Source organism: Sciurus vulgaris, assembly GCF_902686455.1.
Source record: "Sciurus vulgaris genome assembly, chromosome: 1".
Taxonomy (NCBI): Eukaryota; Metazoa; Chordata; class Mammalia; order Rodentia; family Sciuridae; genus Sciurus; species Sciurus vulgaris.
This window is the reverse complement of record NC_136461.1, coordinates 129,614,073-129,639,647: the sequence shown is the minus strand read 5'-3', so window position 1 is coordinate 129,639,647 and position 25,575 is coordinate 129,614,073. Positions and strand designations below refer to the sequence as shown.

General features: G+C 38.7%; 1 protein-coding gene across 2 annotated transcripts in view; it reads left to right on the top strand.

Annotated features, from left to right (window-relative positions):
* Positions 1–25,575, top strand: part of PCMTD1 (protein-L-isoaspartate (D-aspartate) O-methyltransferase domain containing 1) — a 79,910-nt gene that overhangs the window by 17,272 nt on the left and 37,063 nt on the right. Inside the window, exon 2 of one of the 2 annotated variants that reach the window (XM_079136776.1) lies at positions 23,599–24,029. In XM_079136776.1, coding sequence (XP_078992902.1) covers positions 23,723–24,029 — 307 coding nt within the window. In that variant the 5' untranslated portion in view covers positions 23,599–23,722. Of the gene's footprint in view, positions 1–23,598; positions 24,030–25,575 lie in introns of those variants that run through there. The other variant, XM_079136778.1, reaches the window with a different exon arrangement.

The window sequence follows — 25,575 nt, the reverse complement described above, 5'->3', positions numbered from 1 at the left end:
TCCAACTTGAGATCCTTCTGCTTTAGCCTCCCAAGTAACTGAGATTAAGTGTGTGTCACTATTCCCAGCATGCCAGCATGTCTAAAGAATATTTTAATCATCCTGGAGATAGGAGCTAACAGTATAACTGAAAATTTCTCATTAGTTCCATAGACTCTGAGGCCTAAGGTTTAAAATTAACTAGAAAACATTAAAGAAATAGGATATTCTTGGCCTTTTTTTTTTTTTTTTTTTAACTGGGGATTGAACCCAGGGACACTTTACCACTGAACTCCATACCCAGCCCTTTTTAGTTTTTATTTTAAGACTGGGTCTCACTAGTGGTTGAGGCTGGCCTCAAACTTGTATTCCTCTGTCTCCCAAGGTGCTGGGATTATAGGCTTGTGTCATCACATGTGGCTAAGTCTATCTTGAGGAGTCATGATCCATTGAGTGGGAAACGGAAGAACCACTTTGTGGAGAAGTGATGAAAGATACATTCAAGGTGTTTAAGAGCATTCAGAAGACTAAATTCATATATTGAAACCCTGACCCCTTGTGTGACAGTTTTTGGAGATAGGGCTTCTGAAGAAGTAAGAAAGTTAAATAAGGTTATAAAGCTGGGACCCTGACCCAATGTTATTATTAGTGTCCTTTCTTAAAGAGACATCAGAGAACTCAGTCATGGTTTCAGGTGCATGTGTACAAATGAGGTCAGATGAGGGCACAGTAAGATGGTGGTCATTTTCAAGCTGAAAAGGAAGGCCTCACCAGAAACTGACCATACTAGCATCTTAATCTTGAATTTCTAGCTGCCAGAGCTATAAGAAAATACATTTGTTAAGTCCCCCCATCCTCTTCAGTCTGTCATATTTTGTTATGGCAGTCCCAGTAGACTAAGACAGGTTCATAAGTATTCTGGAGGTGGGTTTAGAAAAATTTCCTAGCAGGAAGGGACTTATTAATGGTATCTTGGTTAATAAGGAATTTCTAGGTAGAGATTTAATGTGGATGAAAAGGCGGGGAGGCATAAGGAAGTATGTGGAGAAGGGGAAAGGGGAGAAGGGAATCTCAGTGAAGTCTATGGGAAAAGTTGTTTGGAGATGCTTTTGAAATGGTATACAGGGTCACATCCGACAATGCACTGTTGGAATGGGAAAAAAATGGAGCTTAGATATGAGTACAGTTGTGTGACTTTGGACATAGACCAGAGTTTTAAACCCAGTTCTGAATTTCTTCATGAAATGGTATTGTAGTTTTTTGTTTTGATTTTCTTTTGCAGGAAGAAAAGGTATCAAACACAAGATCTTGTGCATGGTAGGCAAGCCCTCACCACTGAGCTATATATATTCCCCAGCCTTCTTGTAGAATTTTTTGAGAATTAAAGAGATTTTTTTGTGCAATACTTGGTTGTATTACAGGTATCTAGTAAATATACTAGTAAAGGATGGAAAAAATAAGATCTGTTGGATTCAAAACAGAGGTTGAACTCATTACACTCTGCTTGTGGAGGTGAATGGGGATTAGTTGTGTATTGTTTTCACGTGGGGTTAGGGCCACAGTCTAGAAAGTTGCTTTTTGTTTACTCATGTGTATCTCTGTGGAGAATAAACCAGGACCTTTGTTGAATGAGTGAGATTTACTTGAATTTTGAATTTCTTTGTTGAACAAGAGAGTGAAGAAGGTGGTAATGAATTTGCTGTAGAGAAGAGAGCCAGAGCTGAATAAAGGCACAGAGATTGTTGGGCACATGGGCGCACATCTGTAATCTAAGCAACTCATTTGGCCACAGTAGGAGAATCTCAAGATCAAAGCCAGTCTCTAGCAACTTAGTGAGACTGTGTTTTAAAATAAAAAGAACTGGGGATGTAGCTCAGTGGTAAAGCATAGCTGGGTAAAGCATTTTGGCCCCAGTACCAAAAGAGGAAAAAAGAAAATGAGGAACATGAATCTTGAGGGATGCCATCTAAGTAGTAGATTTCTTTTTTCTAAAACACTCCACAGAGATGAGGTATTATTGCCTTGGTCCAGGATCAGGAGTTTGGAAGATTGAGTAAGACAGAAAGAATGAGAGGTTGAAACTAATGGGAGAGTTGGTAGCAGAAAGCAATGTTCATAGAATCTATTTGGTTTGGGAAGAAAGTGATACTAGCAGGTGTCAGCCAGGTATAGCCCATAGGCTTGGACCCAACAGGCCCAAACATGGCCTGTTGCCTGTTTTTGTATAGCCTATGAACTAAGAATGGTAGTTTTGTTTTTCAGTGGTTGGATAAATTGTCAATATAAAGATACTTTATGATAAGAAAATTACATGGAATTTCAATTTCAGAATACATAAATAAAATATTATTGGAACACAGCCATGTTCTTTCATTAACATATTATCCGTGGCTACTTTTGCCTTAAAGCAGTAATAAGGTTCAGTAGTTGTGACAGAGAATCTATTGTCTGCAAATTCTGAAATATTTAGCATCTGACTTTTTTTTTTTTTCTTTGGTACTGGGGATTGAACTTGGGCACTCAACCACTGAGCCACTTTTTATTTTGAGACAGGGTTTCACTGAGTTGCTTAGCACCTCACCATTGCTAGGCTGACTTTGAACTTGTGATCCTCCTCCCTCAGCCTCCTGAGCTACTGGGATTACAGGTGAGCACTGTCGCACCTGACTATCATCTGACTTTATGGGAAGAGTTTACTTAATTCTTATGCTAGGATACTATCAACATTGAATTTAATGACAAGAAAATGAGCGAACTAGTAAGATCAGATCAGAGATGCGAAGTAAGAATTCAGAGACAGAACAGATGGGTAAGTAATAGATCATCAAGAATTAAAGGAGTCAAAATGGTTGCTACCTTTGAGGATTGAATAGGTGTTTCCTAGACATTGAAGAATCCTATGATTATGGTAAAAGTTGAGGAGCCGAGACGACTATGGTAGAGATGCTGGAGTTCCCAATGAAGGTGGTAGAATTGATATTTCAGAATAGGAAGTTAGGAGATTATTATTAATAATTTAGTAAATAAAAATGCCAAGTGTATTTTTGACAAGCATTTTTAAAAATCATCAATCTTAGAAGGCCAGAAATTCTCTGACTTTGTAAAATTGTAATTACATGTTTTAAAACATAATTTTATGTTTGTTAATGGTGTTATAACTATTCTTGCAAATTTCTGTTGATGACTAACTACACCCTGTCCTTTTTTTTTTTTTTTTGCGGTGCTGGGGATTGAACCCAGGGCCTTGTGCTTACCTGACAAGCATTCTACCAACTGAGCTATATCCCCAGCCCAACATCCTCTACTTTTTTAAAAAAATTAAGTATGTTTATTTGTAAGTACTCCTTTTACATTAGGATAACTGTCTGCCATATGTTGTAACTTTTTTCCCAGTTGTGTGTATTCTGATATTTTGTCGTGTGCTTTGCCAAATAGAATATTTCATTTTTATGTGGTCCTTAATCTATCCTTTATGATTAAACCTTTACTTTTTTTTTTTTTAAACTTAGAGTGTCTCTCGGCCTTAATGAGCTATGTCGTTATCTCTTTTTCTGGTTATGATTGCTCAGAGACAGGTGATTGAATTTTTATTTTGTTTTGGTTGCTCAGAGGCAGATGGGTGACTGAACTTTTGAGTAAAATGTGTTTACTGATATATTGTGTGTACTTAGTTTTCACATAATCTAAACATATTGATATGTGTTTTTCTGGACTTATGTATAACTTCTTATAGAACACTTTAAATCCTTAAAGAATAATGTGTTGGAGATGATAAATTATAGATGATGATCATGTACATGGTGTCTCTACTGTAGTCTTCTCTACTCCTTAACTTTTACTGCCCCGGCCTGCAGGACATCAACGGGTACCTGGAGGGGGGTGCTGGGATTGAGTGAGACAAGAGACACGAGAAATGGAGACAAGACAAAAGCTTGATCAAGTCTCGTTTATTAGAGGAATAAACACAGTTAATATAAAGTACAGAAACCAATCAGAGTAAAGCGCGCGAAGGCAAGACTAGTCTCGCGCCAGAACTCCAATAAGGAAGTGTAGTGGTCCAATCATGAAGCACCACGCAATCTAGTGTGATGCACCTGGTATAGTCTGACAGGTGTGTAAACAGGTAATGGCACGCCCCACCAACATCTGGCAGGCGCCATCTTAGCTCAGCATGAGGCGTGGCAGGGGGCGTGACCATGAGTCAAAGCGCCTGACCATGAGCCAAGGCGCGTGACCATGAGCCAAGGCGCGTGACCTTGAGGCAAGGCAGGGCGTGAGACCTGCCGGCTCTGGACATTTTACCATAATTATAGGATTTTCAATGTCTGGTAAACAATCTATTCCATCCCCAAAAGAAACAACTATCATGACTCCTTTAACTCTTGAGGACCTAATAATCAACCCAACTGTACTCCCTATAGATCCTATAGATCTAATTTTATTTACCTGGGTTTTTGCTCTCATTTTTTTTTTTTGTTGGTTAACAAAGGATTTGTTAATTTTGTTTTTTGTTTCATTGATCTTTGTAGTTCTTTACTTTCCATTTTGTTTGTTTCTGCACTGATCTTTTATTATTTCTTTCATTCTACTGATTGTAATTTTTGTTCATGTTTTCCCTAAGACCTTGAGATGTGCATCATTAGGTTATTTAATTGAATTCTTTTTTTCCTTTTAAATTTTTATTGAGATATCGTTTTATAAATGTAGAAACTTATAGCTGTGAGCTTTCCTCTTAGTACTGCTTTTGTGGTATTTTGCAAGTTCTGGTATGTGATCTTTTTATTTTCATTTAATTTTAGAATTAAAAAAAAAATCCCTCTTTGATTTCTTCAGTGACACCCACTGTTCTTTGAGGAGTTTATTGTTCAATCTCCATGTGTTTGTATAATTTCTGTAGTTTTACTCTTGCAGTTGGTTTCCAGTTTCATTTCTTTATCCGATCAGATGCAAGAAATTGTTTACATTTTTTTAATATATTGACTTGCTGGACAGGGGACGCATGCCTGTAGTCCCAGTGGCTCAGGAGGCTGAGATAGGAGGATTGCCAGTTCAAAGCCAGCCTCAGCAATGGTGAGGTGCTAAGCAACTCAGTGAGATGATGTCTCTAAATAAAATGTGACTCAGTGGTTGAGTGCCCGTGAGTTCAATCCCTGTTACCAAAAAAAAAAAAAAAAAAAGACTTGCTTTGTGGCCTATATATATTCTATATTGGAAGAAGTTTCATGTGCTGATAAAAAGAAGGTGTATTCTATTGCTGTTGGTGGGAATACTTTGCATATATTAAGTCCATATGTAATACTGTTTCTTGATTTTTTTTTGATTTTGGGTGATCTGTTGGTGAAAATAAGTATTACAGTCACCTACTATTGTCAGTTGCAGTGTTGCATGCCTCTTATACCGGCAAATTGGGAGGCTGAGACAGGCAGGGGGTTTGCATGTTCAAGGCCAGTCTTAGCAACTTAGGCTCTAAGCAACTTAGTTAGATCCTATCTCAAAAAATAAAAAGTGCTGGGAATGTAGCCCAGTGGTAAAGCACTTCTGAGTTCAGTCACCAGTACCTCACCCAACAAAAGTCACTCACTATTGTATTGGGGTCTCTCCCTTAATGTCAAGTGGTGTTTGTTTTATAAAATGGGATGTGGCATTCAGTGTATATATATTTATAGCGATTATATTTCTTTGATGGATTGTTGCTGATATTAAAATGTAATGACCTTTTTGTCTTCTGACTGATTTTGATTTGAAGTCTGTTTTGTCAGATATGAGTATGACTGTTGCTATCTTTTGGACCTCATTTTCCTGGAGTTTTATATTCCAACTTTTCACTTTCAGTCTGTGAATATGTCTTTTGGTAAGGTGAGGTACATCTTGCAGTCAACAACTAGTTGGGTCTTCTTTTATAATTTAGTTAACTAGTCTGTGTCTTTTAATTGGAGAATTAAGGCTACATTATTTGTTTCTGTCATTTTGTTGTTTTTCTTCTGGCTGTTTGAATAATCTATGTTCATTTTTTCCCCTTATTTATCTTAGGGATTTGATGGTTACTGAATTAACAGTGTTTGATTCTATTCTAATTCTCAATTATCTATTCTTCTAATGAGACTTAGTCTTGGAAAGAATATCTTTGGTTGAACTCATTTTTTGTTTATATTTGACATATCAATAGAAGGAAACAGATACAGATCATCTGAAGTGATGAGTAGCCCCCAATTGTGCCTTTTTATGTTGGTATTCTGTATTTGAATGTTGTTTTTGTGAATTTATAGCCTTTTAAATGAAATAAGTTCTATTTCAAAAGTCTGACCTAACAGGAGCTGTATTTTGGAGGTGCATAAGGTATTGTAACTTTTAGAATAATAGAATTCCAGCTTGAACTGCCTTATTTGGCCCTGTATAGTTTTATATTCTTTTATCACCTAATATCTTATACCTTAAACTGTTACAGAGCTGCTGCCTACTGTTTCTCCACTTTGTGTTCACACTGTTCTGAAACCAAAAGAATAGGAAAATTGAAAGGATGAGGGGGAAGGTGGAGACTGCATCTGTGACTAGATATGTCTTAAAACTTGGCAAATATCAAAATGTGTAACATAGATGCTTCTGAGGGAACTTTCTTTAAAGTACTGATGGAGGGGCCAGGGCTCCGACTTCCAACATGGCGCACGCTGGTAGCGGGGGCGGCGGGGGCCCCGCGGGCCAGGGGCTGAGCGGCGCCCGCTGGGGTCGCTCCGGCTCCGCAGGCCACGAGAAGTTGCCGGTACACGTCGAGGACGCCCTTACCTACCTGGACCAGGTGAAGATCCGCTTTGGCAGCGACCCCGCCAACTACAATGGCTTCCTGGAGATCATGAAGGAGTTCAAAAGCCAGAGCATCGACACTCCTGGAGTCATCAGACGTGTCTCTCAGCTCTTCCATGAGCACCCTGACCTCATTGTTGGATTTAATGCTTTCCTTCCCCTCGGATACAGAATAGACATTCCCAAGAATGGCAAGTTAAACATACAGTCGCCTCTGTCGAGCCAGCACAGTTGCCTCCTAGGCCACAATTCTGTGTTGTGAGGGGCTGTCCAATGTTTTGTAGTGTCCTCAGCCTCCACCGCCAGACTCTTATCCAGTCATGACAGCCACATGACCTGCAGACATTGCCAGATGTCTCGAGGGGGCACTGTTGCCCATTGCGAATTGCTGGTCTACGTGAGCCAGCTCTCCCATCCTCCAGTCCGTGCCCAAGAGTTTTAGCAGGAATGTAACAATGCCACCGTCAGAAGCACTGTTGGGTTTCCCTTTGATGGAGGAGACGCAGTGCCAGATCAATTGGGACTTGGAATTTGGAAAGGGAACCAGGAAAGGTGATGTGCCTGTGACCAGTCTCTTGAGTTTGGCCTCTGTGTGGATTCTGCTTTTTCTCTGTGCACAGCAAGGCCCACTGTTAGCAGCTTGTCTCATTGAAGCCAAGGAGCTTCGGTTTCAGAAGGGAAACTTGGAAACATGTGGCCTCTGAGTTCTGAAGAGCTTCCATTTCATATTTGCCCCAGGATCCAGGTGTAGGGCTCATGTCTCCAGTCCAGAAAAGCCTTAGCAGGATGAATCTCTGGAACAGTTGCAGCCAGGGCTGAAAACCAAGCTCATTTGCAGGTGCAGCAGCCATGAGGGCCTTTCGTAAAGTCTGACTGCGGAATGAATGAAATACTGTATAAACGCTGGATGTTTTCACCATTACTTTCTAAGGAAGAGCTGGGGTTGGAAGAGCTAAACCATCCACTGTCCCTGTGGAATTGCCCTTCAGCAGTCCCCTGACCATGGGCATAACCTGCTTTCCAGACTGGATCTTAACAGGAACCACATGTGGTTGTATTCGGACCAGCTCTTCCCTGAGGTGACTGAGGGGTCCCTGCTGTTCCCCATGCACCACAGAGAGATGTCCTGTAGATAATGACACTAAACAGTCTTGTGTCCCTGGCAGGTAGCTTAGGTGACCAGAGTGGCCCATTGACTTGAAGAAAGTTGCCAGGGGCTTTCGTTGAATAGCCACAGAGCAGGGTTTGCAGTCTCGCTGCAGCCAGGAAGCACCCTCTGTAGGGCCTCGTCCCTCAGCTGGGGAGGGCCTGGAGCCCACACGCTTCCAGCCACCAGTGAGACCCATTGGGTGTTGCCTTGCTTCTCAGCAGTCCAGGCCGTTATTTGCGTGTCTTCATAAGAGGCACATGAAAGGTGTTCTTTTGGCTTCCTGGAGTGCCTTGAGAGGCCCGAACAGGCAGGAAGCTGTCCAGGGCTCCCCACACGCAGATGCACCTGTGATTTTCTTTTTTGATTTGTTTTTCTAGTTTCATATTTTGAAATACAGCTTTTGGTTTGTTTCTTTGTTTTTGTTTTGTCCTGAAGCCTGCCACCCAGGGACAAGGAAGAAGTAGCTCTTAGGCGCTGAGGATGATGGTCGGGCGTCCCTGCCCTTGGGAAGCCTTTGCTGTGGGTTCCTCCACTTCCGCACCGTTGCCCTTTGGGGGCTTCATCTCCTTCTCATGGGGGGCCATCCTGCGCACTGCAAGGTGTTGAATAGCATCCCCGGCCTTCATCCACCAGATGCCAGGAGCGTCCACTCCCCTAGTTGTGGCCACCAAAAATGTTGCCAAGTGTCCTCTTGTGAGCAGGACTGCCCCAGTTGAGAACACAAGTCTCAAGGCACAGACACACATGACATGACCAGCAAGGACCAGGGGGCGTGTTGGTGGAGCACTGTCTTCCAGGGCCTCAGCCCCCGAGCTGGCGTCATTTGGGATCTGGTCATTCAGGCCTCAGTTGCAGGGTCGCCTCAGACAGTCGCTCCCTTCTGCCCCCTAGTCACTCACAGCCCTCTGGGTTCTGTGATTCAGAATGGCAAAGCTAGGAGGAGGTTGGGCTCCGTGCTTTCTTGTTGGTTCGCCTTCCCTGGCAGATGGGCCTCAGGTGAGGCAGAGGCCTCCTCTGTCCTTGCAGTTGTCTGCACTGCAGAACGTGCTGGGTGGGGAAGGAGAAACGGGATTCAGTGGGAAAGCAGTGGCACTCAGCCCCAGGTCCTCCTCAGGCAGAGCCTCCCCTGGGAGGTGACAACCCTTGGAGAGCAGCCAGTAAGTGACCTGTGGGCAGTCAGGAGAGACCACCCTTGCCTCTTGTGGGGGCAGGATCGTCCGTCTTTCCCTGGCTGGTGGGTTCTGCAGCTCGTCTTACTCCAGCAGGGAGCAGGGGTTTGGAGTCCAGCCCTTGCTGTACCTGCGTGGTCCTGATGGGCATCAGCTGAGGAGCAGGAAGACGGACTGCAGGAGGAGCTTCAGTGCATGGACCAGGGCTGGCAGGGCCAGGCCGAGCAGGAGGGGCTTGTGAGGCACAAGGGGAAGGGGAACCGTGTTGTGAGGACATATTTGTGGCAGGTGTCATGGGCGTGGTGGAGTGAGTGGGTGAACTGGGGGGCCAGCGGGGTTGGGAGCTGAAGGAGAGGCTGCTGAAAGCCATGCAGGGGAGCCACGGAGAGTTCTGGAAAGCACCTCTTCTGTATGACAAGAACAGACCAAGGGGACCTGGGGTTGTGGCACAGTGGTGGAGCCTAGCACGTGTGAGGCACTGAGTTTGATCTTCAGCACCACATAAAAATAAATAAAATAAAGGTATTGTGTCCATCAAAAATAAATAAATAAATAAAGTACTGATGGAAGAGTAGAGGAAGGAAATGATCTTGAATTATTTTGAGATAGTGACTTATCACCTTACCTGATGAGATAAAGATTCAAGAGTTCAGGGAAATACAAAGAAAAAAAATCTTTAATTTTTTTGTAACTATTTTGTACATTCAAATTTGAATATATATGGGTATATTCAAGTCCAGAGCAGAAAGCTAGATCTTACCTGCACAGTAGTCAACAATTATTTATTAAATGCATGCCAAGATCGTGTAAGTACAATGTTTTTTTTTTATTTTCTTTTCTTTTTTGTTTTTGTTTTGCTGTGCTGGGGATTGAACCCAGGGCCTCATCCAACTAGAAAAAGGCTATAACCCCAGCCCTGGCTGTTGTGAAGATAATAAATATATGACATTATTTATGTCTTCACTGAATTTATAGTTTTTATAAATTAAAAGATATGTGACCATGAAAACTGTACAAGGCAGTTTTGCTAAATTGTATAACAAGTACTCTGTAAAGAGAAAAAAAAAAAAAAAATTAGCAAGGAAAAAGGTAGTTAGTGAGAGCACCTGACTCTTCCTTTCCCAGTGAGTACAAAATGACAACTAGTCATAATTTAGCCCCTAAGTCTAGTTTATCACAGAATATGGCAAGAAATACTACATTGTACATTTCAGCCAGCCTAGGTGTACATGTGTATATTCTTCTACCTTCTGTATATACTGTTCCATGTCTTTACATCTTGTTAACCTCTAACTTCAGGATTTGCATTTCTATTCTTTCGTTCCTACTTCAGGTCATTAGATGATAACTTCACTAGATTTGAGAACTAGTGCTTTTTGTTTCACCTTTTTGTGTTTTTTTGCTTAAAATGAAAGTTTAGAATATCCCATTTTTGTTACAGAAGTGATTATTTATTGAACATCTTATGTCTTGAGCTTTATATGAAGGATATTAATCTTTATAGATTTATAATGTGGTTATTATTCCCAGTTTATAGTAAGAAAATGGAAAATCACAGATTAAATGTTTCACCTGAGGATGCATGGACAGTAAATAACATCAGATGCTTTCCTCCATACTGCTTCATTCCTTTCTGAGAGTACTAAAGGGAGGGAAGATAAGATATGGGAAGATTAAAGGAAAGGAAAGATCAGAATTGATCATCTTACCAGCTAAAAGATAATTTCATTTACTTTGGAGTTATGGGTTAGGAAACTTTGAGCAAATTCTGCTTCAGAAGGATATCACAGGTTGAATTTGAGTTTTGGTTCAGTGATGCAAGATATGTGAGCTGCTTCTGGAGGGTATCTGACCTTTAGTAAAATAAAGAATGAAGGGTATGAATCTACATCATGCACAACCATAGAAACGAAAAGATGTACTCCATTTGTGTACAATGAATCAAAATGCAGTCTGTAAAAAAAAAAAAAAAAAAAAAAGGATGAGGACCTGGTGTTAAAACTTGTTGACACAAAGTGAATGACTCCTACATGTTATCACTATTAAAAAAAAAAAAAATTAAGGTTTGTGTTTATTAAATAGAAAGTTAAGTAGGTGTTTTTGGGAACTTTTGGCGAGTAAGTAGTGAAACAACCTGTTCTTTCTTTCATAATTATTTATATTTTATTACATCTGTGTATCAGCCCTATGTGAGAGAAAAATTGTTCTCATGTATATTCAAAACAACCTTGGTCCATGACTCCCATAACAGGAGCTTTCAGGATATGAGGAGCGTTCTTTGTTCATTTCCTCAAATAGTGTTTTTTGGATCACTGGTCTTTCCCCCACAGAGCTGGTTGAGCTTTGTCCTTACTTGCAGAGAAAGGAGCAACAAGGAGCACTTGGCTTCTGCTTCCTGGGATCTAGGAGGGAAGGAAAATGAGTCAGCATTCATTCTGTTCTCCTCCTACTCCATAACATCTGTCTTCCATCTGTCTGCTTCCCACCTCTTTTGACTTGTCAGCACTTAACCCTCCACAAGGCATTCCTAATCAGTATAAAAGATACTGTAATATCGAAGGTGGCCTCCAGTAGTTCTTTCCTACATCAAATAGATTTAAGGCATGAATCTAAACTTTGGAAGAATAGCAAGAAATATTCAAAAAATTTCACAAATCATTTCAGTGTGCATATATGAATTTGCCCTTTCTATTGTATACTCCCCACCCACTGCCACACACACATACATATGTATACTAGGGGGAAAATGCCAAGGAATGAAATTGTGTTTTATGACTAAATGTGGAGACTTCCTTCTCAGGTAGATATAAGTGCTTAATGCTATTCTATTCAGTCTTTTGTTATACTTTCTTTTTTTTGTTTTTCTCTTTACCTTTTTTCTTTCTCTCAGATTCCATATTTTGCTTTTATTGTTTATTACAGGAATTGAACACTCTTAAAATAGTTTCTTCTCTGTGGAAGAGAAAATGGCAGGAATAGGTCAGTAAAAATGGTGACCAAAGTAGTGTAAAGTTTGAGGGATGGGTAACCATTCCTGGGTAACTAAAACTTCACCGGATTCAAATGCAAGTTTGACTGAAGCTGAAATAGCAGGGAAATTAGAACCTTAAGGAACCTGATGAATCATAGAATTAGTGTCTTCATTTCACATGTGAAGGAATGATGTTTTGGAGATTTGTGTACATCCAGTCAGCAAAGGTATCTGTGGAAGCAAGAATAGATCTTGATGTGTATTTCGCACTTTCCTGTGATTGAGGTGGGATTATCTAAGACTTAACAAATAATTTTTAAAAAATATATATTTTTTGTAGTACTGGGCCTTGAACCCAGAGGCCCTCTAATATTGAGCCACACCCCTACCCCTTTTAATTTTATTTTTCGACAGGGTTTTGCTGAGTTGCTGAGCAAACCATCTACCTCAGACTCACCGAGTAACTGGAATTACAGGTGTGCATTATCATACCCAGCTAAAATAGACACTATAATGCAAACTTTGATTTATAAGCTCCTCAAGCGTATATTGTTTATAATTATTCAGAGTCCCATTATCTAGCAGTTGAGGGATTTTTACATCCTGGTGTATTCATATGGTGGAATTTCATGCCTTTGGATTTTGGAACCATATTCGATGGCATGAAAAAAATGCTTAAGGTTTATTGAGTAAAACTCTGAAAAAATATTTACAGTATAATGCCAACGATGTGTATAAAAAAGGCTTATAGATGTTTAGAATATTGATAACATTGGCTCTTTGAGTGTTAGCATCTTTAAAATTTTTATTTTACTTTTTTTCAAAATTTCTACAATGGTACATACTATTTTATAATCAAATCAGTAAATTTTATGACAGTGCAATTTATAGTAATTAGTTCTATTTACTGGGTGATGGCATACACCTGTAATCACAGTGACTCAGGAGACTGAGGCAGGAGGATCTCAGGTTTGAGGTTAGCCTCACCAACTTATCAAAGCCCTAAGCAACTTAGGGAGGCCCTGTCTCAAAAAACAAACAAACAAACAAAAAACTGGAGCTGTAGCTCAGTGGTTAAGCACCCCTGGGTTCAAGGAATCACCAGTACCAAAAAAATTATTTCCATTCTATTTCTGGAATAATGTATATTGTGAAATAAGCTGTATCCTTGAAGCTGTATGGTATAAATTATTATATGATGATGATCTTTTCCTTGATTTTTGTGTTCTAGTCATTTACTTATTGAATGTATTTTTATTCTTGATATGTCTTGTTAAATGTATTTTTATTTATTTTTTATTGTAAACAAATGGGATACATGTTGTTTCTCTGTTTGTACATGGAGTAAAGGCATACCATTTGTGTAATCATAAATTTACGTAGGAGAACGTTGTTTGATTCATTGTTATTTTTTCCCCTTCCTCCCTCCCCTCTTTTCCCTCCATACAGTCCTTCCTTCCTCCATTCTTGCCCCCCTCCCTAATCCTAACTCTAACCCTAACACTAACCCCTCCCACCCCCCATTATGTGTCATCATCCACTTGCAGCGAGATCATTCGTCTGTATTTTTATTCTTTTTTTCCTTCAGTGCTGGGCATTGAATGTAGGGGCGCTTTACCATTGAGTACTTATATCCCTGACCTTTTTTTTTGTTGTTGTTTATTTAATTGGGGATTGACCCCAGGGATGCTCTGCCACCGAGCTACATCCCAATTCTTTTTATTTTTATTTTTTGAGACAAGGTCTCCCTTACTTCCCCAGTCTGGCCTCCACTTTGAGATCCTCCTGCCTTAACCTACTCCAGAGGCTCTTGAGTAGTTGGGATTACAGGTGTGCATCATGTCCTCTGTTTCTCCGTATGTTTTTATTATGCTGCATGGTTACACAGAAGACCCTTATGAGTTTTGTTCACATAACTCATGTACGTTGTTTAGAAAGAAGATCCACAAGCCTGGAAGCCAAAGCTTAATAGCCCATTAAGGCTAACATGAGTCTTTTATTGTTGGGTCCTTTTTTAAAAATTCATTCAGCCACTCTGTTGGTCTCCAATTCTGATGGGAGAATTTAGTCTATTTATATTTAAAGTGATTATCGATGGGTAAGAATTTAGTATTGGCATGCACTCATTTTCTTGATTTGTATTTCTCTTCCTATCTTGCTGTCTTTGTGATGTGTTCTTTTTTTTAGTGGTATGCTTTGTTTCCTTCAATATGTTATATTTTTGTAGTAGTATGCTTTGCATATCTGTTAGAGGATTTTTATTTTTATCTTTTGTGTATTTATTAGATGATTTTTCTTTGTGGTTGCCGTAAGGCTTAGATAAAACATCTTACAGTTAAGGTGTAATATCCTAATTTAAGCCAGTTCTAACTTGACTTCATAATACACAGGACTGTACAGTTTTTCTCCCCTTCCCCACATTTTACTTTGTGTGTGTGTGTGTGTGTGTGTGTGTATGTATGTGTGTGTGGTATAAGGGACTGAATCCAGCAGTGTTTTACCACTGCTACATCCTCGGCCCTTTTTAAAGGTTTTATTTTGAGACAGGGTCTTGCTAAGTTCCAGAGGCTGACCTCAAACTTGCCGTCCTTCTGCCCTAGTCTCCCAGGTAGCTTGGACTGTGGGTGTGCACTGTGCTGGACTGTGTTAGATTTTTAAAAAATCTTAAAAGTCTACATAGAAGGAAAATTACCCAGCCAGGTGCGGTGGCGTATGCCTGTAATCCTAGTGGCATTCGTAGGCTGAGGCAGGAGGATCACAAGTTCAAGGCGTCTCAACAATTTAGCGAGACCCTGTCTCAAAATAAAAAAGGGCTGGGTATGTAGGTCAGTGGTTAAGAGTGCCACTGATTTCATTCCCTGTCTCCCCCCACCCCCCAAGAGGAGCCAGGAAAAATATCAACACATTATGAAAAAGTCATTGGAAGTCAGTCAATATGCAATATGGGATCCAGAGAAGATAGAAAATAAAATGACTTCAAAGAAGGGAGCTAGCTACATTTTGCTATTGATGTCATGTTTTACATCTGCTTAGTTGTATATGTGTTAACCATTTGTTTACAGTTTTTTTTAATTTGTTTTTTTAACTCTCACACTAGATTCAATGGTTAAAAGCCACCTTTACAATATAAGAAGGCTTTGAATTTGATTATATATTTATCTCTGTATATATAGAGATAGAGAATAGGCTTGTTCACGAAGAAACCCAATGGAAGACCCACATATCTTCCATTCAAGAACTTTTATACTTTCATGTTTTTGTTACTTGTCATGTTTCAAGTTGAAGAACTATCTTATAGAATTTTATATTCTCTCTCAGCTTTGTCATAGAATGTATTTTTATCCTGCAAATTTGAAGGGGTCTTCCCAAGGCATAGTATTCTTGGTAGGCTTTTTTTTTTTTTTTTTTTTTTAAACAATTTGAAGATGTCATCCACTCCCTCCAGGCTTATGTTTCTGTGGAGAATTCCATGATAACCTTAAGGGAGATCTTTTGCATGTAATGAGTTCTTCTTTCTTACTGATTTCATAATTCTCTGTCTTTGACTTGATTATTTGATTATGATGTGTCTTTAGTATTCATTTCTTAGTTGATCTTGAGTAGGGTACTTTGAGCATTCTGAATCTGTATTTCTATGTCCTCCCCCAAGTTTGGGAAATTTCCAGAAACTTTTAAAAAAAAATTTTTTTTTGTATTTGTAGATGGACAGAATGCCTTTATTTTTATTTTTATGTGGTGCTAAGTATTGAACCCAGTACTTCACACATGCTAGGCAAGTGCTCTGCCACTGAGCTACAGCCTTTTTTTGTTTTTTAAAAAAGCTTTCTTTAAAGCCCTTTCTCTTCTCCTTCAAATATTCCCATAATTTGCACTTTTGTTTGTTTGTTGGTGTCACATAGATCTATTTTCTTCACTCTTTTTCAGTCATATTCCATCTTGTTCCTCTAATTGGCTAATTTTAAATGTTGTATTTTTGAGTTTTCTAGTTCTTTATGATCACATTTGCTATTGAAATTTTTGATTTTTTTTTCTTCAGTTCTGTTTGGGCTGGTGGTATTACCACTGGAATCACTGTAGAGTGAATTGGATTGGGTCATGTGGATTAAGCTGAGTGGAAATTATGGTTGATAGACCTATTCCCAGGGTTCTAGTAAGCATGGGTTCTATATAGTCCATTGGTGGACTGGACTTCAGGACCCTGATCATGATGCTGACACTAGGATGGAAGTCTGCTTCATGGCCCTATTTCCAGGAGTACTGATGGGTGTGACTTCCTCTGGGTCTTTGGGTGGGCTCTCATTTGACCACTGAAAAGAGTTCTTCTGCTTGACATATTGCTCCAGTTCATGACTGAGATGGACTGAAACTGATACCTGAGTGTTACAGGTTAGCTGAGACCAAGATTTTTAGGCCTATCTCTAGGGTCATGGATATGTGTGTCTTCCATTGGGTTTCTTCATGAACAAGCCTCTTCTGTAGTTGAGAATGGCTGGAGCCAATTTATAGAGCTGTTTCAAGATTCATATTGTAACTGAATTCAGAGCTGCAACCTACAAGAGCATTACTGTATGTTCCTCCTGTTGGGCCCCCAGCAGGTAGAACTGCTCAATCCATAGTTAAGAGGGGCCAGTGTCCAGATGCAGAGCCACTTGAAAATATGTTGAGAGACAGATGATGACAAACCTGCCATAGTGACTCAGATTGGCATGACTTTTGGCAGGATCCTGGCTGGGTAGAACTGCCTCCAGACTACATCTGGAGGGGACTAAAAGTTGTCTTCAGGACTGATTCAAAATCTGTTGTGAACCACTGCAGGTAGGATGAACCTGGTGGACCAGATCTCACCAGTTCCGTATATGGGCAAGATTGCTCACAAACTACTGATGAGAGAGGGGCATTATAGCCTTTCAGGGCCTTTTTAGACACTGCTGAAGTACAGAGTCTGGCAATCCTGTGTGAATGTGTTTCTCAGGCGGGCTAACTCTCCAGGTTATGGCAGAGGGGATGTAGCCAAGACAGGGTCCCTTCAGAGTCTACCTTGAAACAGAGGCCCATAAGCCTGACCTGGTGGCACAGGTGGCACAAGCCTCCCTCTGTATACTAAGCAAGCAGAACTAAGCTGGGACTACAGCTGAGAGAGGGCTTGAATCCAGTTATAGGATAACTTTATACTTATCAGCTGTGATCTGTTGGTGGGCACATTAGTCTAAGGCACTAGTGATTCTTCTCAAACTCCTTGGGAGGTGGCTTTGATAGCATTCTCAAGGCCAAACTGGGCTGCATCCAAACCTGTTGGAATATGGAGCCATTTTAGGATCTGAACCCATGTGCAGGATGCTAGTGTTAGTTTATATAAAGCACCCCTCTAATTTAAAGGCTTTCATTGGCTTCCATCGTTTGTGGGAGAAAGTCTAGCTCAGTGTACGTGGACTGCCAGTCTACCTGACTCCTCTTTTTTATTCTGAGACTTGTTATGCACTACTTTATATCTATGTACTTTATAGCTCTATTGTACTATTTGTAGTGCCTTGAGTGGGTGTGTTACCTCTTGTCTGTCTTTTCACAGGCTGTTTCTGCATAACTGAATGCCTTTCCCCCATGCCTTTTGTGCTTGCCAGTGCTTCATTTTCTCTAGCAACATCTTCTAATCTTTCTGTTCTCATCCCTAACATATCTAGATTAGGTGCTCCATAACACCCTTGTATAACTTCATCATAGCTATTCATCTAATTTTATAATTGTTAATGCTAGTTCTCCAGATGTAGTCTGAAGTCTCTTGGGTTCCCCAAGATCCTTTGAAATCTCTGAGAGGTATAGTACTGGGTTTTATACTGTAATATCTAAAAACACCTTATATTTTGCAACAATCAGGATAAAGAATATTACTCAAAACCTATAACCAGTGTAGCACAAAAAAGTAGAAATGTTAATAATATTCCTACCACAGCTAAATCTCTACTTGGCATTTGCACTTAGCATCATAGTCAATTTTCACAGCCATAAGCCCTAACATTCATCCTCCTTCCTCAAGATTTAGAACCTGGTGGCTAATTTGCTTCATGTAAATATAATTTTTTTTTTTTTGGTTGCTGGGGATCGAACCCAGGGCCTTGTGCTTATAAGGCAAGCACTCTACCGACTGACCTATCTCCCCAGCCCCAAATATACTTTTTATCAGAATTTAAAATTCTAAACCTGAATATATATTTTTCATTAATCTGTCTTCAAAAAATGTATTAGCACTTACTCATTTATAATCACAGCTTCCCCAGATCACTTGAAGTTACTCTACCTGCATATGATTGCCTTCTAGAAAAATGCTCTGTATGATTACAGCTTTTTGCTTAAAGTCTACATAAATTGCTAAGGGTAACTCTTTAGTATGAAGAATCTTACTACTTTCCTGATCACTTCAAAGTATAAACATGTAGTATGAGCCACACTTTCTTATTATATTCACAGTTATTACCCATGCTAAGTGTACGAGCTAAATTATAATTTACATCAAGGAAATATGCATTTTAGATTGTATAAGAATCCCTCTTTATCCTCCAGAGATACATTCCAAGACTCACAGGGGAATACCTAAAACCTTAGATAGTGCTGCACCCTGTAATTAAGAATTCTAAACTGAAAATCTGAAATTGAAAATACTGAGAAATCTGAAGTTTTTTGAGTGTCAGCATAATGCCATAGTGGAAAATTCCATACTTTATGTGATGGGTCGCAGTTAAAAGGCAGGTGCACTAAAAATATTGTATAAAATTACATGTATATATATGTATATGAAACATAAATGAATGTTTATGTGTTCAGATAATTGGTGTATTCATCATGTATTCAAATTTGTGTCTCATCAATGAGATGTTTCATTATGTATATGCAAAGTATTCCAGAATCTGAAACACATGGTTCCAGGTATTTCAGATAAGAATTCTCTACCTCTTCTTCTGTTTTTTCCTATAGATGTATATCTATGATAAACTTTATGTTAGGCATAGTAAGAGATTAATAACAATAAGTAATAATACACTAGAACAATTATAAATGTACTGTAAAGTTATGTGAATATGGCTTTTATATTAAAATATACTCAAGTTGATGCGAGATGATATATCTAAGGGATGAGCTGCAGTGAGGTGAATGACACAGGCTTTGTGACATAGCCTTATAATAACCAAGATGGCTACTAAGTGACTAATGAGCAGGTAGCATACACAGTGTGGATGTGCTGGAGAAAGGGATGATTCATTTCCTGGGTGGAATGGAGCCTGGTGGAATGAGATTTCATCATGCTATGATGAAAAAACTTGTTGTGAAAACATAGAAAGTGTTTGTTTACTTTTCGTTCAGTGTTTCAGACTGAATGTTGTTGACTGGATAACTGAAATCAGGGACAGTTAAACCACAGATGCAGGAGTACTACTGTATTTCTAGTTCCAGAAAACTTTTTCTCATTGATTCCCTCTTGGATATTGCAGCTTTCTGTTCAGATTTGATTATCTGTCTTTTCCTACTAGACTATAGAGAAAGGAGTCTGGCATATTAAGTTTTACATTCTTGCACTGCCTCTTATTGTGTAGTGTTTTTTTTCCAGGCTCCTAAGTACTTGGTTTCTGGCCTGTTGCTGTAGATCTGAATGAAACAGGTCTTTCTGAACACAGGTTATATCATACGTGATGTGTCTCTTAAAATGGAAGTGGAATTGCCCCTCACCAAGATCACTGACTGACTCTGTTTTGTATAGTAGACGTTCTATTTTTTTTTTTTTTTTTTGTACTGGGCATTTAACCCAAGGGCACTTGACCATTGAGCTACTCCCCCAACCCTTTTTTCGGTTTGTTTATTTTTAGACAGGGTCTCACCAAAGCTGCTTAGGGCCTTGCCACGTTGCTGAGCCCAACTTGAGATCCAGCTTCATTTATAGGCATGTGCCACAGCACTTGGCTAGTAGATATTCCTGAGAGTGAATTCCTGAGTCTCCAGGAGCTCATGAACATGGAGTTTGCAAATTTTTTGATTTGTTCAGTTTTTAATAGGGAGAGGGTCAGTAAATTTGGTGAGACTCTCAAAAGGTTTCATTCCAAAAGAAAATCCCAAACCAAACAAAAACAACAAAAAGAGAAAAATTACTGACCTACTAGAACTGTTAGGGTGCTGACAAAAGGCCCAGCTGCAGATAATTTCTCAAAAATCATCATTTGCTCTCTTGATTCAGTACCAACTGTTTCTTCAACCTGTAATTCCCTCATTTCTTTAAATGTTCATACAGTGCATGCTTTTAAGGAAGCTGTTCTTGATCTCTGGTTCTAGGTCCCACTTTGACTTCCTGTGCTTTATAGCACTCCACCCCTTTACTAGTGCCCTCAAGTAAAAGTGGCATGCTGATGCATTCTTTGTAGGCTTACTATAATTTTTAAATGAGATAATATGCAGGTAACATGTGAATAGTGTCTATTGGCGAATGGTGATAGTTTTTGTCTGATTACGACTTTTGCCTCTGTCTCAACAAGATTGTGAACTGTGTAATAAAGACAACATTTATTTGTTCTGTTATAGTATTTTTGAACAGCATGGAGTTCAGGAGGAACTAAGAAGGGTCAGGTTCTTAAGCCCTTGGAACCAACACAAGGGAAATAATTTTTCAAACTAGTAAATTGTGGCATTTACAGTAGGAGAACTGTATGTTAATTTTCTGTGTGTAATCAGAATTACTCTTTTAAAGTCATTGGCAAGTGCCACACTGGGTACACACAGAACTCTCTCCCAGTTTAATGTAGCTGTTTTTATTTTCACTTTGGAAAAAGATTCACTCTGAGTTATCAGATGAAAAAATTGATTTATTCTTAGAGGTGATGTCATTTTAAAAAAAGATCTTGAAATGCTAGAGTTGCTCAGCAAGTCTGGATGCTTCAACTATAAAAGGTTGTCAAAACAGACTTCTTGAAGGAATTGTGGATTAACATCTCTTTCATTTCATTACATGCTGCAGAATGTACTCATTGACAGAGAAGGGTACTATAAGTCCTTGTAGTTTTAAAATTACTATTTTGGGGTTGGAGATAGGGAGTGGAGCCATCCAGCTTTTCAAAAGTGAGCTTGAATAAATTAAATTTGAATGAAATGTGAGTTCAAGTGTTTCCTCCTCTAGAAAGTTCTTTTTAACGCCTCCCCTCTCATTACTTTTTTGGTGCATTGTAGTTGTACATAAGGGTTGGGTTTGTTATATATTTATACATGCACACAATATAACAGTGTTCCTTGGCCAATATCATTCCCCAAGTATTTCCCCTTTCCCTTTCTTCCTTCTGCCGCCTGGTCCTTTCCTCTGTTCTACTGGTCTCCCTTCTGTTTTCATGAGATTCCCCCTCGCATCTTTCTTTTCCTTTTTTCTCTGTACCTTCCACATGTGAGAGCAACATGACCCTTGACCTTCTTAGTTTGGCTTATTTTGATTAACATAATTTTCTCAAGTTCTGTCCACTTTTCTGCAAATGACATTAAAGCATTTTTCTTTATGGTTAAATAAAAACTCCATTGTGTATGTATACCACATTTTCTTTTTTTAAAATTTATTTATTTTGATTCATTGTGCACAAATGAATCCATTTACCTGCAAATGCCATAATTTTATTCTTCTTTATGGCTGAGAAATATTCTATTTTGTATATATACCAAACTTTCTTTATTCATCAATTGAAGGGCATCCAGGTTAGATCCACAATCTAGCCATTGTGAATTGAGCAGCTATGAACATTGAAGTGGCTGCATCACTGTAGTATCACATTTTCTTTATCTTGAAAAGTTTTTAAGGAGATTATAGGAAAGAACAAAGGGAACATCTGTAAATGGGCAAATTTAGTGTGACAGGCTCACTCAAGGCTCTGATTGTTTTTCTTATCTAAAGCCAAGAGTAGAGGTGCAACTTGCCAGAGTTGACTGTTATAACTTTTGTTTTTGGCCATAGATATTTCATTTCTCATTTTCCTTCTCTCCTGATTTATTAATTCAGAAATTGATATATGAATATGATTAATGGTATAAAGTTAAAATTGTATATTTGGTATTCTGTATTGAAATTCATTAGTTTATCAAGGTCCACTTACATTTCCATTAAAGATGCTCAGTAATATCCGTTAAAGAAGTTTATTGTGTGTATTGTTTGTATGTAGTGTGTATGTATATGTATAACATTTGTTCTAGTGCTTAGACAAATTAAAGTTATTAATAAAGTTTGTGGTCTCATTGTTTATCACAACAAGGTTTACCGAACAAAGTGCTCGCGCTCTCTCTCTCTCTCTCTATCTGTCTCTCTGTATGTGTGTGTGTGTGTGTGTTTAACTTGTGAGTCTGGCTTTTTTATTTGCATTTTATATTCATTGTTTAGGCAATATATTATTGTGTCAATATTTTAAATTCATGTAGTGCATTTTACAGTTCACTCTTTCAACTCAGTAATTTTAAATCAGTCAGCTAACTACTTAATAAACTAGGATCACTGTACTGAAAAGAAGTCATGTGGTTTAGTGTTTAAGAGCATGTTTTCTAAATCTAAAAGGCTTTAGAACTAAGGCCTGGCAGTGTCACTCTCCAGAAAAGCACTACACGGTGTGGCAACCACTGGCTACAGGTAGCTATTAAATAGCTAGGTTGAGTAATTGAATTTTAAATTGCTTTTAATTGAGATGTAGATAAGTAATTGTGACTAGTGGCTACCATAATGGGCCATAGTGTGGTGGATAACTGACCCAGGCTCAAATGTAAAGTAAACTAAGCATGCTATCTGTAAGGATGAGTGCCCTGGCTGGGTTTCAGAAACAACTAATTAGCACCATTTTAGAATGTAAAGGACTTTCCCTACTACCTAACCACATCCCTTTAAAGTGTAGACTCCCCTGTGAAGGCTTGGACCCAAGGCTAGAGATTCATGGAAGGCCTTGTAAGAGGAGCCAGACTCCCTTATCTTAGTCTACTTTTGTAAACACACTTCCCACTAGAAGATCCTTATGCACAATCATATATATATATATATATATATGATTTTATTTTATATAAATCATATTTATATATATATGATTTTTTATATGTATATATATAAAACCTTGTGCCCAGTTATGTACAGTTTTAGACTAGAAAATTTTTTATACTAGATAGCCTATAAATGTTATGAAAAATTGGTAAGGGGTACTCAGAATTTTGGGGTGCTAATCTCTGGGCCCTCCGGCATAAAATAAAGTTTGACTTCTCCCATTCTTGAGTGCCTTTTGCTGCTACTTGTGTGATTCCCACAACAATAGTACTAGTGACTTCTCTCTGCCCCTGTTTTCCCATTGTACAGATGATATATAAGCCACCTTTTGTGGTTTTGTAAGAATTTTTAAAAAATAGTATACTTAAGACACTTAACACTATGCCTATAGCAGAATATATTCCTGAGAAAATGGTAGTTAATTATAATGGCTTATATTTAATAAAATGGAGTTATTTTCCTCTTGAGTAGTAACTTATTTGTTTTTGTTTTTTCCTTCCAGGATCAGTTTATTTTTGGAAATCAAGTGCAGTATTAAAAAGAAAACAAACCTCACTACGTTATTGGAAACCATTTCTACTGATTCTGTTACATTTTAAAATTTATGATTTGATTTGAATGCTATCATGGGAGGAGCTGTGAGTGCTGGGGAAGATAATGATGACTTAATTGATAACCTTAAAGAAGCTCAGTATATCCGCACTGAAAGAGTGGAGCAAGCCTTCAGAGCAATTGATCGTGGAGATTACTATTTGGAAGGCTACAGAGACAATGCTTACAAAGACTTAGCCTGGAAGCATGGAAACATACACTTGTCAGCACCTTGCATTTATTCTGAAGTTATGGAAGCATTGAAACTTCAACCAGGATTATCTTTTCTTAACCTGGGAAGTGGAACCGGATATTTAAGTACAATGGTGGGCTTAATTTTAGGTAATTTTATTTTTGTAAAATTCTATTTAAAAAAGTAAATTGAGTTTGTATTACTGTTCGCAGTTTCCAGGCTTTGTTACTTTGTATAAAGTGTGTTGTAATGTGTGTACTCAAAGTAGTTATCTTCCATATTTAAACTTGGAAACACAGAGTACTAGTAATCTTCTCACTCCCAGCCCTGATCTTTAAAAAAGTAAGTTGAGTTTGTATTACTGTTCCTAATTTCCAGGCTTTGTAACTTTGTATACAGTGTGTTGTAATGTGTGTACTCAAAGTAGTTATCTTCCTTACTTAAACTTGGAAACACAGAGTACTAGTAATCTTCTCATTCCCAGCCCTGACCCAGGTAGTTTTTAGGCAAATCTATACTTCTTTTTTTTAAATATTTTTTAGTTGTCAGTGAATCTTCCATTTTATTTATTTACTTATATGTGGTGCTGAGGATCTAACCCAGGGCCTCACACATGCCAGGCAAGCACTCTACCACTGAGTCACACACATCTCCAGCCCTAGGCTTCTTCAAGCTCTTGGAACTATTTTCCAACTCTCAGTCATTGTCTGTACATAAAATTGAGTAATTGGTAGGCAGGAAACTCAAATATTATTTAGTCTACTTCAGGTAAAGTATTGCGTTTTCTGGCATATGAAGTTTGATATTTATTGCTATCCCATTTTAAATGGAAAGAGAATTGTCAGTTTTTTGTTGGAGACACAGGAATATGTGGGATAGGGTGGGTATTGGCACTGGTGTACCATAACAAGAGACTGAAGAAAAACACAGAAAAGGATATGTTCACTAAGATATTATCAAACTTACTCTGTGTTTATTCTGCCAGACATTGTTTCTGATGTCATCTTATGGCAGTGATTAAAAGGGACAAAGATTTCCACCCTCAGGGAGTGTATTGGGTGTTTATGATGAGCGCTAGACATTATTTAAGGCACTGTACATGTAGTAACTCAGTATTCCTAATAATCCGTGTTAAGTACATACTATTATAAAGGTGAGTAAAGTGAGGTACAGAGAGGTTAAAAATCTACTTGAAGTCTTGTACCTATGAAGTGACAGTCAATGTGTAATATAGGTGAGAAGAGCTTGGATGGAGGAAAGTGCTACATAAGAAATTATGTTAGATGGAGGATGGACATGAAAAAAGTTTAGTCATTTAGAACAGCCATCACTTTTACTGAAGCAACTGTGTGGCAAACATTAAGGTAAAAACATTAAGACTCATAATACTCTTGCCACTGTGGAGAGGTTAGGGAAATGTAAGTAAACATCCCTTATTTAGTGTGACAGGGGTGATAATTGAAGTGTATGTTCAAGTTTAGGAATGAGACTGGTGTAAAACTCATTCTAAAGTGATGGGGCTTCATGGAAGTATTTTTAAATAGAACTATGTATCCTGTAGTAGGATGATTGTCCCAGTGTGGATAATAGATTGTGGGAGTCACATTTTGTCACTTTTAAGGCATTTTTGGACCTGAAATTCCCTTTTCCTATACACTGTCTAGCCCCTCTCTCTTTTATTTTATTAAAATAGGT